The sequence below is a fragment of the Pongo pygmaeus genome, chromosome X, assembly GCF_028885625.2.
Source record: "Pongo pygmaeus isolate AG05252 chromosome X, NHGRI_mPonPyg2-v2.0_pri, whole genome shotgun sequence".
Classification (NCBI taxonomy): domain Eukaryota; kingdom Metazoa; phylum Chordata; class Mammalia; order Primates; family Hominidae; genus Pongo; species Pongo pygmaeus.
In genome coordinates, this window is record NC_072396.2 from 160,019,430 (window position 1) to 160,036,752 (window position 17,323).

The 17,323-nt window shown below is 34.8% G+C and overlaps 2 protein-coding genes across 5 annotated transcripts in view; one reads left to right on the forward strand and one right to left on the reverse strand.

Moving 5' to 3' along the window:
• Positions 1-17,323, reverse strand: part of MTCP1 (mature T cell proliferation 1) — an 82,064-nt gene that overhangs the window by 32,355 nt on the left and 32,386 nt on the right. The gene's annotated exons all lie outside the window — the stretch shown is intronic.
• BRCC3 (BRCA1/BRCA2-containing complex subunit 3) overlaps positions 1-17,323 on the forward strand; it is a 51,590-nt gene that overhangs the window by 26,203 nt on the left and 8,064 nt on the right. For 2 of the 4 annotated variants that reach the window (XM_054471996.2, XM_054471997.2), the window contains exon 8: positions 1,704-1,778. The exons of the other annotated variants lie outside the window; for them this stretch is intronic. In XM_054471996.2, the coding sequence (XP_054327971.1) occupies positions 1,704-1,778 (75 nt within the window). The remainder of the gene's footprint in view (positions 1-1,703; positions 1,779-17,323) is intronic. 4 annotated transcript variants of the gene reach the window in all.

A 17,323-nucleotide genomic window follows, 5' to 3' on the forward strand; every position in this document is an offset into this window, starting at 1 on the left:
AGAAAATAACAAGTGTTGGCAAAGACATGGAGAAATTGGAACCCTTGTACACTGTTGGTAGAAATGTAAAATGGTACAGCCACTGTGGAAAATGGTATGGTAGTTTCTCAAATCAAGAATATTATTACCATATGATTCAGCAGTTCCACTTTTTGGTATATACCCAAATGAATTGAAAGCAGGGTCTCTCCATCCTGGTTAACACGGTGAAACCCCATCTCTACCAAAACTACAAAAAATTAGCTGGGCGTGGTGGCAGACGCCTGTGGTCCCAGCTACTGGAGAGGCTGAGGCAGGAGAAAGGCATGAACCCGGGAGGCGGAGCTTGCAGTGAGCCGAGATGGTGCCAGAGTGAGACTCCGTCTCAAAAACAAAAAAAAAGGAAGCAGTCTCTAAGACATAGTTGTGCACCCATGTTCATAGCAGCATTATTTACAACTCAGTTTCTTAGCCTTTTAAAAAAATTCTGCATTTCTCTTTATTAATTTATTCTATTTTCTTTGCATTTTTTTGTTGTATTGTTCTAAATTCTTGAGGTGAAAACCAGGTTTATTTTCCATCTTCCTGGTTTTCTAATAAATACATTTGAGGTCATAAATTTTCCTCTTCACTCTGGGCCCACAGGTTTTGATGTATGTATAGTAAGGCAGTTCCGATGTTTTTTGTTTGTTTACTTGTAAATAACTTGTACTTTCCATTTTTATTTTCTCTTCAACCCAAGGGTTATTTAGAAGTGCATTTAAAAATTTAAAATTTTGAAATTTCTAGTTGTTTAGATTTGAGGGAGGGACTAGTATGTTAATTTTTAACACTACATTATGGTAACTGATTGTGGCCTGTGTGGTATCAGCCTTACGGATTTTTAAAATATTTCCTCTGTTACCTAGAACAGGGGTCCACAAACTATAGCTTGTAGGCCAGGTTGGCCTGGAGCCTATATTTGTAAATCAAGTTTTATTGGAATATAGCCACATCCATTTATTTACATATTGTCTATGACCCCTTTCCAGCTATGATTGTAGAGCTGAGTGTTGTAATAGAGACCCTGTGGCCCACACAGCTTAAAATATGTCTTTACTTCAAGAGTTTGCTGATCCCTGACTTAAAACATAGTCAATTTTCACAGCTTTTTCATTTGGGTTGAAAGTATGTATATTTTCTCTTGGGTACAAGTTCCTTATATCCCTGTCAGAATAAGCTTAAGTTGTGTTATACCAGTCCTTATATCCTTCATTGTGGTTTTGATTATTGATATCTGAGAGAGATGTGTATGTATAAACTTCCCATCTCAACTAAATTATTTGTCCACTTTCATATTTTAGTCAGAGTTAGCTTTATATCCTTTGAAGCTGTTTTTTGTTTGTTTGTTTGTTTTAGTGCAGAATATTTACAGGTCATAACTATTAAACTTCTCTGTGTTTTTCCTTCATACAATATGAAATAGTCCTCTTTGTCCTATTTATTTTTTATTTAAGCCTTGAATTCTTTCTCTCTAAATAATATTATTGTTCCCGTCAGGATTAGGTTCAGCAGCATATATTAGAAAAAAAAATTTAAATAAGAAATAAAATTAGAAATATTATTTTTTCTCTGGTAAAAGAAGTCTGGAGATGGATATCAGGTCTCAGGGCTCTGCAGTGTCATCAGGGACCCAGGCTCCTCTATTTTGCTTCACCATCTTGGTGTGTGGTTTCCATCCTAAGGTGCCTTCATGGTCCACGAGACTTCTGGAGCTCCAGCCAGCACATCTCCATTGAGGGCCAGAAGGAAGAGGAAAGGTAGGAGGGCAAAAAGGGGCCTGTCCCCCAGCTCAACTGATTTCCAGTAAGCGACCTTCCCAGAAGTCCCAGAAAACAATTCTACTTCCATCTCACTGGCAGAACTCAGTCTGGGAAATCTAGTCTTTTACTTCAAGTAGCTGTCTTTGCTAAAAATGGACATTCTGTTATCAAGGAGGAAAGTGAGAATGCACATTTGGAATAGGCAGCCAGCAATCTCTGCCACTGCCCGTTATGTATTATAGTTCTTGTTAGCATTCGTTTGCCTGTTATACCTTTTTCCACTCTTTTATTTTTGACCTTCCTCAGTTATTTTGTTTTAGGTATGCCTCTTATAAAATATAGCAAGATCTTGAGTTTTTTGGTTTTAAGCAATCAGAACATTCGTCTCTTAATAGGTCAATGTCATACATTCATTTTATTACCATTGCTGACATATGTGGCAGTATTTCTGCCATTATCTGTTTTGCCTTCTGTTTGCTATGCTTTTAATTTTTTCCCCTTCCTGTCACTTGCACTGATTGAGTTTTCTGGTGTCTGATTTTTCTGTTTTAGGAATTGTCCTTACTAAATCAATTTTTAAAGTTATTACTCGATGTTTTTTAATATTCTGTTTTGAAATAACATTAGATTTACAGTAAAGTTGTAAGAATAGTATTAAGGATTCCTGTATACCCCTCACCCAGATTCCCCAAATGTTGGTATTTTGTCACATTTCTATTGTCATTTTTTTTCTTTATTGTATGGATATTTTTCCTGTACCATTTGAGAGTAAGTTGCACACATGATGCCTCTTCAGTAGGCATTTCTTAAAGAACGAGGATATTCTCTTACATAACCAGAATATCATTGTCCGTATCAGGAAATTAAAGTCCATACAGCATTATTATCTAATCCATAGATAGTATTCAAATGTCATCACCAATTTTTCTAATTACATCCATATAACAGAAGAAAAAACCTTTATTCTGGTCCTGGATGCAGTCGAAGTTCACACATTGCATGTAATTGTCTTGGCTGTTTAGTTTCCTTTGACTTGAAACAGTTCCTATGTCTTTTGTGACCTAAACATTTTTGAAGACTATTAAAGGGCAGTTATTTTGGAAAATGTCCTTCATTTTGGATTTGTTCATGTTTTATCATGATTAGATGTAGATTATGCACTTTTGGCAATAACGCCACTGAAGTTACGTTGGTTCTTTTGGTGATTTGTATCAGGAGGCACATGTCAATTTGTTCCATTACTGGTGATTTTAACTTTGACCATGTGCTTAAGGTAGTGCCTGATAGGTTTTTCCACTGTAAAGTTAATTATTCCCTTTGATATTAATAAAACAGTTGGCCCTCCACATTCATGGATTCTGTTTCCATTGATTCAACCAACCCTGGATCAAAAATATTTGGAAAAAAACTGCATACAGGGTGAACATGTACAGACTTTTTTCTAGTCATTATTCCCTACACAATACAGTATAATAATTTTTTTTTTTTTGAGACGGGGTCTTGCCTTGTCACCCAGGCTGGAATGCAGTGGTGTGATCACGGCTCACGGCAGCCTTGACCTCCAAGGCTCAAGGGATCCTCCCTCGTCACCCTCCCAAGTAGCTGGGACTACAGGCATGTGCCACCAGGCTTGGCTATTTTTTTTCATATTTTTTATAGAGGTGGGGTTTCGCCATGTTGCCCAGGCTGGTCTCAAACTCCCAGGCTCAAGCGATCTGCCCATCTCAGCCTCCCAAAGTACTGGGACTACAGGCATGCACCAGTGCACCCAGCCTGTATGAGGTATTATAAATAATCTAGAGATGATAAGTCATCTAGAGAGAATTTAAAGTGTACAGGAGGATGAGGTTATATGCAAATACTGCACCCTTTTATATCAGGGACTTGAACATCTATGGATTTCAGTGTCTGTGGGAAGTCCTGGAACCAATCCCCAACAGATACGAAGGGATGACTGTATCTTGTGGGGAGTTTTAGCATTCATCAATTAGTATTTCCTAAATTACTTATTACTAAGATGTTTGTCACATGGCAATGTTCTAATTCCATCATTCCTTCAACATTTACTAGTTGGTATTCTTCTCTAAGAAAGAGTTTTCTCTTCTGCCAATTTGATTATTTGTTCATTTATTTATTTATATTAATGTGAACACCTGGATCCTTATTTTATTCAATGAGTTTTAATCCATTACTATCATTAGTTATTTTGAGGCACCCAATGTTTCAGAATTGGCTAGTGGAAGCTTTTCCTGTGTTATTTTGACCTACTCCCATCTTTCTTTGATTTTCTAGCACAAGTAGATGTTCCAGGTTTGTCTCATTCTTTCCTCTACCCAGCCTGGATTCATTATTTCGCCAAGGAGCCTTGGTTCTTTGTAATTCTTTTCTTCCATCATGCCCTATCACTTCTCTAACCACAGAAAACCCTGATCTACTATTAGTACAGATTGGTCTTCATTTTCTAGATTTTTTTGTATATGGAATCATAGAGTATGTACTTTTTTGTCTGTCTCTTTTCATACATCATAATTATTCTGAGATTCAGCCATGTCGCAGCATGTATCAATAGTTTGTCCCTTTTATTACAGAATAATATTAAATTGTATAAATATTACCACAATATGTTTATCCATTCACCTGTTGATGGATATTTGAGTTATTTATAGTTTTTGTCTATTACAAATAAAGCTGCTTAGAACATTTGTATATAGGTCTTGGTGTCGATATATGCCTTTCCTTTCCTTGGGGAAATACCTAGGATCACACTGGCTGAACATACGGTAGATGTGTGTTTGATTTTTTTAAGACACTGATAGACTGTTTCCCAAAACTGCCTGCTAGGATTTTAATTGGGATTTTGTTGAATCTATAGATTCATTTTGGGGAGAACTAAAATCTTAATAATATTGAGTCTTCCAAAGTATGGACATGGTATATCTCTCCATTTATTTAGGTCTTTAACTATCTCAGTAATGGTTTGTGGTTTTCAATATACAAGTCTTCCATATCTTTTGTCATATTTATCCCTATACATTTCATGTATTTATATTATTGTAAATGTGATTGTATTAATTTCATTTTCCTATTCATTGCTACTATATAAAAATACAATTCATTTTTGTATATTGAGTTTATATCCTACAACCTTGCTAAATTCAATTAGTTTTAATAGCTTTTTTGAAGGGTCCATTGGATTATCTACAGGTGATTATGTCATCTGTGATTAAAGGTAGTTTCACTTCTTTCTTTCCAATGTGGATGCCTTCTGTTTATTATTATTATTTTTTGCCTTATTGCATTGTTAGAACCTCTAATAAGCTGTTGAATACAGCTGGTAAGAACGGTCATAGTAACTTTGTTCCTAATCTTTGGAGAAATCATTTACTCTTTCACCATTAAGTATGATGTTACCTGAAGATTTTTCATAGATTCCTTTAATCAGTTTGAGGAAGTTTCTTCAATTCCTGGATTGATAAGAAAATGTTTTCAACAAAAACAGATGTTATATTTTGTCAAATGGTTATCTCCTTTATAGACTAATTAGCTGTAGTCTTTTGTTATTTCGGTGATTGCTTTAGGGTTTTTCACAGGGTCTGTCAACATTGGCACTATTGACATTTTGGGTCACATAGTTTTTGTGTGTGTGTGTGTGTGTGTGTGTGTGTGTGTGGTGGGGGGGGGGTGACATTTTGTGCATTGTCGAGTGTTTAACAGCATCCCTGACCTCCACCTACTAAATGCCAATAGCACTTCTTCAGTTGTCATAATCAGAAACATCTCCAGACACAGCCAAATGTTTTCTGCAGGGAAAAATTACCCCTGGTTGAAAACCACTAGTTTATAGTATACATCTTTTACGTATCACAGTCTGTCTTCGAGTGATATTTTACTAGTTCATACGTAGTATAAGAATCTTGCAACATCATACTTTCATTTCTCCCCTCCTGGCCTTTTACTTGTATGTATAAGTTTTACTTTAAACAGTTTATTATCTTTTCAAGAAATTTAAATAAGAAAAGTCTTTGTATTTAACCATATGGTTAACCATTTCTAGTGCTCTTAGTTTCTTTGTTTACATCTGATATCACTTTCTCTCTTCTTGAAGGACATCCTTTAATGTGTCTTGTAGTGTAGCTCTGCCGGTGCTATATTCTTTTGACTTTGATATACCTGAAAAAAGTCTTTGCCTTCACTTTTTGAAAGATATTTTCAATGGGTATTACGAACTCTAGGTTGCCTTTTTTACATTCAGAACTATAAAGATATTTCTCCACTGTTCAACAAGAAAGTGGCTGACATTTTTACCTTTGTCTACTCTACTTAATGTGTCCTTTTTTAAGGCTTCTTTTAAGATTTTGTTTTTATCACTGGCTTTAAACCATTTGAGTATAAGTGTATCATGGTGTAATTGTTTCCATGTGCCCTGTGCTTGGGTTTCATTGAGCTGCTTGGATCTGTGGATTTATGTATTTTTTTTCATCAAATTTAGAAAAACTTCAGACATTATTTCCACTAGTTTTTTATGTCCCACTTTCTCCTCTCCTTTAGGTATTTCAACTAACCATATATTTGGCCACTTAACGTTACCTCACAGTTCACTGATGCTCTGTTCATTGTTTTTCAGTCTTTTTTTTTTTCTATCCGTTATTTGTTCTGTATAGTTTCTATTGCTGTCTTCTAGTTTACTCATCTTTCTTTCTGCAATGTTAAATTTACCATTAATCCTGTCCACTGTACGTTTTAATTTTTATTTATTTTTTTTTTTTAGAGACAGGGTCACGCTCTGTCACCTAGGCTGGAGTGCATTGGCATGATCTCAGCTCACTGCAGCCATCAACTTCTGGGCTCAAGTGGTCCTCCTGCCTCAGCCTCCCGAGTAGCTGGGACTATAGGCATGTGCCAATACTCTACTGTACTTTTTATCTCAGGCATTGTAATATTCATGTCTAAAAGTCTCATTTGGATCTTTTAAATTTTTTCTTTTCTATACTTAACATGTTTAATCTTCTAGCTTCTTGAACATACAAAATAGTTATAATATTCATTTTAATGTTTTTGTCCTCCAATTTTGTCACTAAATCAGCATCATTCTGGGCCAATTCCAATTCATTTCCTCTCCTTATAGGTTGGACTCTTCTGCTGCTTTTCATGCCTGATAATTTTTGATTGGATGCAGACATTGTGAATTTTACCTTATTGGGTACTAGATATATTTGTATTCCTAAAAATATTCTTGAGTTTTGTTTCAAGATACTGTTAAAGTTATTAGGAAACAGTCCTATCCCTTTGGATCTTGCTTTTAAGCTTTGTTAGGCAGAAACAAAGCAGTGTTTAATATAAGGTTCATTTTTTCCCCACTACTGAGGCAAGACCCTTTTTAATACTCTGATGCTTCCAATATTATGAGATTTTCCATTCGGACTGTTGAAAATAGATGCTATTCCTGCCCCTGTGCATACTTTGGAGTTTGCTCCCTTTAATCCCTTTAGGTTATTGTTTCTCTGACTGGGTAGTTTGCTCACACACATGTCCAGACCAGTCATCAACTGAACACTTGAAGAGGACCCTCCAAGTGTTCTCTTCCTATGCAGCTCTTTCCTCTACGGTACTTTACCTTGCAAACACAAGCTATCTTGGCCTTCCCAGAGTCTCAGCTCCATTTTCTCAACTCGGCATCTGCCAAGCACTACCTGGGGGTTCTCCTTGTGCTTCAGCTTGGAAACTTTCTCCAGTTTACCTCTGAGTTCAACCTGATAACTCCAATTCTATTTCCATACTTTAAGGTTCATCCTAGCATTCTCCTTTTCCATATTTGCAACTTTTTCCTTCAAAAGAGAGATGCCTTGCTTCTGCTAGCCACAATATGTTTACTTGTTACTCAGCCCTAGAATATACAGAAAGTAGTTTCAGAATTGCTAATCTATATCACCGTGAAAGACAAACCTACTAACTAGAGATCAAAATTTGTTCACAGTTCTTCTTATTAAGCTTTATTGAGGTATAATTAACATGCAGAACTGCACATATTTAATGTACACATTTTGATGAGTTTGGACATATGCCTAAGAGTGTATACTCAAAATAGTTAGTTGGGTTCAGTCTATTTTCCCCCTGACCACTTCAGTGTGGTTATATGATTTATTTGAAAGACAGGTTTTTCTTGTTTGCTTGTTTTCCATTTTAGGATTTTTTTTTAACCCATACTTTTTTCCCTTTTAGAGTATATGAAACATCAGCATGGTTCAAAAAGTCAAAAGTCAGAACTATATAGAGTTAATTTTGTATAGACTAAGATATGAATCTAATTTTATCTCTTTCTAAATGGTAATCTACCTGTTACAAAACCATTGTTTAAAAAGTTTGTGTTAGGTGGGCACAGTGGCTCATGTCTGTAATCCCAGCACTTTGGGAGGCCGAGGTGTGTGGATCACTTGAGGTCAGGAGTTCGAGAACAGCCTGCCCAACATGGTGAAACTCCATCTCTACTAAAACTACAAAAATTATCCAAGTGTGGTGGCGCATGCCTGTAATCCCAGCTACTCGGGAGGCTGAGGCAGGAGAATTGCTTGAACCCGGGAGGCGGAGGTTGCAGTGAGCCGAGATTGTGCCACTGCCCTCCAGCCTGGGTGACAGAGTGAGGGAAAATAATAAAAAAAAAAAAAAGCTTATCTTCATGTCAGCAATTTTACATGCCACCTTTTACCATATATGAAAGCTCCGTATTCACTTGGATCTATTTCTTTCTGTTCTCTGTCCATTTAGTTACCATCACATTAATTATAGTGGCTTTATTGTATATTTTATTATCCGTAGGGCTAGTCTACATTGTAGCTTTTCTTTTCTCAGTGTTTCAGTGTTTCCCTGACTATTCTTTTTTTTTTTTTTCTTTTTTTTTGAGACGGAGTCTTGCCCAGTTGTCCAGGCTGGAGTGCAGTGGTGCGATCTTGGCTCACAGCAGCCTCTGCCTCCTGGGATCAAGCTGTTCTCCTGTCTCAGACTCCTGAGTAGCTGGGATTACAGGCACGTGCCATCACACCTGGCTAATTTTTGTATTTTTAGTGGAGACAGGGTTTCACCATGTTGCCCAAGCTGGTCTCGAACTCCCAACCTCCCAAAGTGCTGGGATTACAGGTGTGAGCCCAGGCTTGAGCCACCGCGCCCATCCAAGACCCTGACTATTCTTACATGTTTGGTTTTTCATGTGAACCTTACTATCAGCTTGTCTAGCTCCAGATAAAAACTTTTTGATATTTCTATTGAGATTGTGTTAAATTTATAAATTAATCTGTGATGTTGCATCATCCTATCCAAGAGCACTGGCTGTCTTTCCATTTGCTGTAGTCTACTTTTGTGTCTTTCGGGAGTGTTGTTTTTCTCATATAGGTTTTGTATATGTTGTACTGAAATTTATTCTTAAGCATTTAACTTCTTTTTTGCTTTGTTAATGTTTTTTTTTCTATTACAGCCTCTGTTTTTTGCTTGTATATTTGAAGGCTACTATTTCTGTATGTAAATTTTTATCTTCCTGAATTCTTTTGTTCTTTAATTATACTTTTATTTCTCTAGAGCTTTCCAGATAAGTATCACACTCCATCTGCAAATAGTTTTACTTATTTCCCAATTCCTAAACCTCTAATTGATTCCTTAAATATAACTGCATTGCCTAATATCTTCTTTAGAACATTAAATAGTAGTGGAAATAGTAGATAATCTTGTTTTGTTTCTGATCCTTATGGAAATTCCTGTAGCATTTCTTCACTAAGAAAGATTCTGTATTCAGGAAAAATCATAAGTGCTATCAGAAATATTCTTTTTTTGTACTGTCTTTATCAGGTTTAGGTATATATATTACACTTGCTTCAGAAGAATTGTTTGGAGTTTTCTTTCACTGTCTAGGCTGTGACAGAAATGTATGTAGCAGTGAGACAATCAGTTCTTTGACAATTCCTCTATGAAACCAACTAGGCCTTTTTGTGTTTCTCCTCTGGGAATTTATCTGTTTATGCTTTCTTTCTGGTAATGGGGTCAATTTTGGTAAAGTACAGTTTCCTAAGAAATTATTCATTTTGTATGGTTTGCAAATTTATTTACACAGAGATCTCTCTGCCAGATAGTCTGTCGTATTTTAAATCTCTTGTATTTCAATAGTTATCTCCCCCTTGTCATTTCATATTTTGTATATTTGTGCTATTTCTTTTTTCTCTTGGTTATGTTAGCCAGTGGTGTGTCAATTTTGTTATTTTTCCCTGAAACACTGATTTTTATTTAGTTATTTTTTTTCTATTCCCAACCTTACTACTTTTTCTTTCATGTTCATTATTTCCTTCCTTATGTTTCATTTTGGTCATTTTGTTGTGCTTATCTTAGCATTTGGAGTTTGGAATTTAATGAGTATATTTTTTGTCTTTCATTATTATTGATATAAATGCTTAAGGCTATGAATTTTCCACTGATCTTTGCTTTAAATATATCCCATAGATGCTAAGTAGTATTTTTATTTTTGTTATTTTTTTAAAAGTTCTTTAATTTTAGCACTCACCCATTTTGCTTCCTGTCAATTTGGTATCGTGGTGTAGCTATTCTAAAATGATCCTGCTCCCTAATGCCCTCAGAATAAAGCCCCAATCCTGCAGCCCTTCGTGGTTTGCTTATTTCTCCAGCCATGTTCTCTCTCTGTCATATGCTCACTCTGCCTACAGTTTCCTTTTTCCTTATACCAAAGGATTCCTAGTTCTCAACCCCCGATACCATCCCAGTTAAGCATTCCTCCTGGAAACTTAATAAAATCATATACTTCCTTTTTGTAATACTTATAACATTATATTTTAATATTTTGTTTTTCCACTAACATTGTAAGATCCTTGAAAGAAGATATGCTTTTTTATTACTGTTCCCATGGTGTTCAGTAAATATTTGTTTAGTGTCCCTTCAGCTGTAGATTTCAAAACTACTATTTTAATGCATACATTCTGACCTGTGAGCTCTAGCATACTCTAGAGCTTGTCATAAACTTCGTTTGGTTGGTTGGTGTTAGCTTTTCAATTGAAGTGTAACACAGAAAAGTACACAAATTACAAGTGTCCAGCTCAATCAATTTTCACAAAATGAAAACACCTATGCAACCACAACCCAGATCAGCTCCATGAATTTTTACAAAGTGAACGCCTGTGAAACTGTACTACATATCAAGAAATAGAACCTTACCAGCCCTCCAGAAGCCTCCTTTGTGACTCCTCTCAATTGTTATGCCCTCGTTTTTTTCCCAAAGGTAACCATTATCCTAATCTCTAACAACAAAGATTAATTTTGTCTGTTTTTGAATTTTATATAAATGGGAAAATACGGTAAGTAGAGCTTTGTGTATGGCTTCTTTCACTCTGTTATGGTAGTTCTTTTTTATTGCTGTGTAATATTTCATTGTTGGAATTTACCACAATTTACTTATATGTTCTATTGTTAGGCATTTGGGTTGTTTCCAATTTGGGGCTCTTATGAATAAAGCTGCTATGAAAATAATCCTTACATAAGCCTCCTGTTGCCCATGTGAATGCGTATCTTTTCAGTATTTACATAGAAGTGGAATTGCTGGGTTATTACTTTAGTAGAATAGTTTCCAAGCTATCATACAAATTCACATCCTTGCCAACAGTGTATGAAGGTTTTCACAGCTTAACAGCTTCACTGACAATTAGTATTTTCTGACTTTTTCTTTTTTTGCAGTTCTGGTGAGTGTGCAGTAGTATCTTACTGTGGTTTTAATTTGGATTTCCCCAGCGACTAATTAGGTTGAACACCTTTTCAAATGTTTATTGGCTTTTTGGATATCCCCTCATGTATAAGTCACATTCATTTTTCTTTAACTTTCTTAGTACTTCAAAAGAATTCCAGTATGTTCTGGATACAAGCTGTCAGCTATACCTATTCCAAGTATCTACTCTCTCACCCTGACCTGGTTTTCACTCTCTTAATGGTATCATTTGATGAGCCTAAGTTGTTTATTTAGTATAATAGTCCAAATTATCTTTTTATCTTTTCGATCTAGTGCTTTTTAGTGTCCTACACTATTTAAGACATCTTTCCCTATCTGAAAGAGATGCTTCATTATTTCACCATTCATGCTTAAATCTACAATCTACTTAGTGTTAACTTTAGGATGTGATGTGGGATGTGAGTTGATGTTCCCTTTTTCCCACGTGTGTATCCAATTGACCTGGCACCATTTATTGCTGCCCTGCCACTTTGCCTTAAATCAGTTGTCCCTATATATATGATTATGTTTCTGGACTCTAGGCGAATTCTGTTTTGTCTATGTGTCTATCCTTGTGTCAGTAACACACTTAGTTGCTGTAGCTTTATAATAAGTCTTGATGATATGTGGTAACATTAGTTCTCCCCTTTGTTGTTATTCTTCAAGACTGTCTTGGCTATTCTTCGCCCTTTGTAACCCCATATAAATTTTAAAATCGGTTTGTTGATTTCCACAAGAAAACTTGCTGAAACATGTCAGCTGAGATTTGATTGGGATAGAATTGAATCCATTCATCAATTTGATGTATTCCTCCATTTATTTAGATTTTAATTTCTCTATCTTTTGTATTTTTCTGTGAAACATCTGAAAAGATTGTACACATCTTTCATTTAAATTATTCTTGGGAATTTGGTGTTTTATGTTATTGTAATTGGTATCTTTTCATAATTTTCCAACTGATACTGGTTATTTAGATAGCAAATTGATATGTATATTGGCTTTATATCCAGCAGCCTTATGGATATAAATGTACTTATTAATCCTAATGATTTATCTGCAGATTTTATTTCCTTGGGATTTTCTATGTAAACAGTCATGTCTTCCATAAACAAGGGCAATTTAATTTCACCTTTTCCAATCTTTACACCTTTTAATTTCTCTTTAATGCCTTATTATACTGTCTCAGTCTTCCAGTAAAATTTATGAATAAGATGTAAAAGAGAATGCTTTAAAATTTTCCAGTTATCTCTGGTGTTTAATTTAGCTTTTCTGTAGTTAGCCTCTATCATATTAAGGAAGTTCCCTTGTATTCCTAGTATTCTAAGCCTCTTTTTTATGACTGAATGTTGAATTTTATCAAATGCTCCTTCTGCATTTATTGAGATAATCATATGATTATTTGCCTTAATGTGGTAAGTCGCATGAACTGATTTCTGAATCTTAACCCAGCTTTGCATTCCTTAGTCACTGTATATTATCTCTTTAGTGTATTCACTAGGCTAATCTTTTTAGGAATTATATCTCTTTTTCATAAATAAGATTGATCCATAATTTTCTTTTCTTTAAACACCTTTGCTAGATTTTGATATCATGGTTTTGCTGGCTGCATAGTACAAAGTAGAAAATGTTCCCATATCTCGATTTTCTGAAATGGTTTGTGTAAGTTTGGGTTTTTTCTTTAAATGTTTGGTAGAATGTAACAGATTAGCAATGTCAGTGTGGAGTTTTCTTTGTGTAAAGTTTTAAATTATAGGTTCAGTTTCTTTAAAATATGTAGGACTATTCTGATTTTCTGTATCGTTTTAGTTTTGGCAAGTTGTGCTTTTCTAGGAATTTATCCTAGAACTTTAGTTTACATTGTTCACAATATCTTCTTACTATCCTTTTAAAGTTTGTAGGATCCGAAGTGATTTCTCTTTTTTCATTCCTTACATTAGTAATTTTTGTGTTCTCTGTTTTTACTTTGATCAGTCTTGGTGGGGGTTTATTAATGATATCAGTCTTTTCAAAAGAGCCATAAATGTCCCTTTAAGCACTGCTTTGAGTACATCCATAATTTTTATTTTTTAAAACTATCCTTCAGTTCAAAGTATTTCCCTTGTGATATTATTACCCTTGTGATTTACTTTGATGTAGGTGTTACTTAGAAATATTTTATTAAATTTCAAAGCATTGGATGATTTCACACATAAGATGAAATCAACACATGCTGCCCCTATATCTCACTGAACTCAACTATATACTCTGGAAAGAATGCCAAGCCTAGCTATTTGTGAACTCTGGAATGTAAATAACAGGCAGATTGGAGAAGGGCCCCAAAACTCAAAATACCACAGAAGTGGGGATATAAACAAGATCCAAAGTCTCATAACTTAATATCCAAAATAACCAGGACATAAACCAAAGTTATTTAACATATTAAGAACCACAGAAATCTCATCTTGTATGGGAGTAGATAATCAACAGATACAAAAGGCAAGATGACACTTATGTTGGAAATATTTGACAAGACTTTAAAAGCTGCCATTATGAAAATGCTCAAGCTATCAGTCACAAAAATGTTGCAACAAATATTTAAAAAGAAAGTATCATATAAGAAATAGAAGATAGAAAGAAGCAAATGTAAATTTTACAACTGAAAAATATAATAACCAAAAATTTTAAACTCTAGATTAAAAGTGAGAATGCAGTGGAAATGCCAGAGGAAAGAGTCAGTAAACTTGAAGATAGATCAATAGAATTATCCAAGCTGGATAACAGACAGAAAAGACTAGGAAAAAAGGGACAGACTTTCACAGAATTGTAGAAAAACCACAAAAGGTAGCAAAGGATAGATATATAAATCAGTGGAATAGAATTGTGAGTCCATAAGTCAACCTGTACATTTCTGGTCAATTGATCTTCAACAACTGTGCCATGATAATTCAACAGGGAAAGAAGAGGCAATTCAACAAATGGTGCTGGGACAGCTGGATATCCACATGTAAAAAGAATAATGCTAGACCACTATCTTCACCCAATATACAAAAATTAAAATGGATCAAAGATCTAAATAGAAGAGCTAAAACAATACAACTTTAGAAGAAAACATAGGGGTACATCTTCATGACCTTCAATTTGGCACTAGTTTCTTAAATATGACATCAAATGCACAAGGGAGAAAGGAAAAAAAACAGATAAATTGGATTTGATAAAAATTAAAAACTTTTGTGCATCACAGCACATTATCAAGAAGGTGAAAATAACCTACAGAATCAGAAAAAAATAGTGGCAAATTACAAAAAGCAGTCTCCCCTTATCTTTGGGGAATATGTTCCAAGAACCCCAGTGGAGGCCTGAAACCACAGATAGTACTGACCCCTATTACACCATGTTTTCTTATACATACACACCTGTGATAAAGTTTAGTTTATAAATTAGGCACAGTGTGAGATTAACAACAACAATAATAAAATAGAACAATTATAACAATATATTGTTCACAATTTCAAAGATAGAAGATTTGTTCTTACTATAGGCCTTAGCAGCATTAGCATATGATATGTTCTCTTTTTTTTAAATTAAATTGGATACTTTCATCATTTCACTTAAAGGAAGCACTTTAGGGCTTCTCTTTGGCATAGCAGAACTGCCAACATTGCTACTCCTACGTTCTGGGGCCATTATTAAGTAAAATAAGGGTTATTTGAACATAAGAACTGCAATACCATGACAGTCAATCTGATGGTTACCAAGTGACTAATGGGCAGGTAGCATATACAGTATGGATCAGATGGACAAAGGGTTGATTCATATCCTGGGCAGGTTAGAGCAGGATGACGTAAGATTTCATCATGCTACTCAGAAAGGTCTGCAACTTAAAGCTTATGAATTGTTTATTTCTAGAATTTTTCATCTAATATTTTTGGACCGTGGTTGACCACAGGTTAACTGAAACCATGGAAAGTAAAACCAAGGATAAGGGAGGACTACATATATGATAATGGTATAGCATCCAGAATAGGTAAAGAATTCTTACAACTCAAAAATAAAAGGACATACACTTCAATTTAAAAATAAGCATTCAACACAGGACTGGAATTCCTAGCCAAAACAATTAGGCAAGAACAAGAAATAAAAGGCATCCACATTGGAAAGGAAGATGTAAGTTTATCTCTCTGTTCACACATGAAATATATGTGGAAAACTCACAAAACTATTAGAACTAATAAGCAAAAAGAAAGTTGCAGGATACAAAAATCAACAAACCAAAATCTATTTTATTTCTGTATACTAACAATGAATAATCAGAAAAGGAAATTTAGAAAATCTCATTTACAATAATATCAAAAAGAATAAAATAATTAGGCATAAACTTAACCAAGGAGGTGAAAGACATATATTCAAAACTACAAAATGTTGCTGGAAGAAGTTACAGACACAAATAAATGGAAAGACATCTCACGTTCATGGATTGGATAAATTAATACTGTTAAGATATCATACTACTCAAAGTGATCTGTAGATTTAATGCAATCACTGTAAACATCCCAATGGATCGCTTGCTTTTTTTTTTTTTTTGGACGGAGTCTCGCTCTGTCACCCAGGCTGGCCATTTTAAAAATAGAAGAATCTATCCTAAAGTTGATATGGAATCTCAGGGGACCTTGAATAGCCAAAACAAGTTCGAAAAAGAACAAATTTGGACAATTCACACTGCCTGGTTTCAAAAGTAACTACAAAGCTACAGTAATCAAAACAGTGTGGTATCAATGAAACAGAATGGTGAGCCCAGATTTAAACCCTTGCATATGGTCAAGCAAACTTCAACAAGGATACCAACACCACTAAATGGGAAAAAGACAGTCTCTTTAATAAATGATATTGGGAAAACTGAATATTCACATGCAAAAGAAAGAAGCTGGACCCTTATCTTACACCGTATATAAAACTTAAATGAATTAAAGACCAAAACATAAGACCCCAAACTACAAAACTAGCAGAAAACATAGGGAAAAAGCTTAATGACATTGGATTTGACAATAATTTCTTGAATATGACACCAAAAGCACAGCTAACAAAAGCAAAATAGACAAATGAGACTACATCAAGCTTTAAGACTTCTGTGCATGAAAGGAAACAATGAACTGAGTGAAAAGGCAACCTATGGAATGGGAGAAAGTATTTGCAAATCATATATTTAATAAGGGGTTAATATCCAGAATATATAAAGAACTCCTACACTCAACAACAAAAAAGTCTGATTTTAAAATGGGCAAAGGACTTAAAGTGATATTTCTCTTGGTCAACAAGCATATGAAAGAGTGTTCAATATCACTAATTGTCAGAGAAATGCAAATCAAAACCACAGTGAGATATCACCTCACACCCATTATGACAGCTACTATCTAACAAAATCAGAAAATAACAGGTGTTGGTGGGAATATGGAGGAGTTGGAACCCTTGTACATTATTGTTGACATTGTAAAGTGGTGCAATAAGCCTGTAGTTTCTTTAAAAACCTAAAAATAGGTCTACTATATGATCTACCAGTCTCACTTCTTGGGTGTATATCCAAAAGAATTAAAAGCAAGATCTCAAATAGGTATTTACATACCTATGTTCACAGCATTATTCACAATAGCCTAGAGGTAAAAGCAACCCACATGTCCATTGATGGATGAATGGACCAACAAAATGCAATGTAACATATAATGGAATACTATACAACCTTAAAAATAAAGGAAAACCTGTTACAACCTACAGCATGAAAGAACCCTGAGAATATTATGCTAAGTGAAATAAGCTATTCACA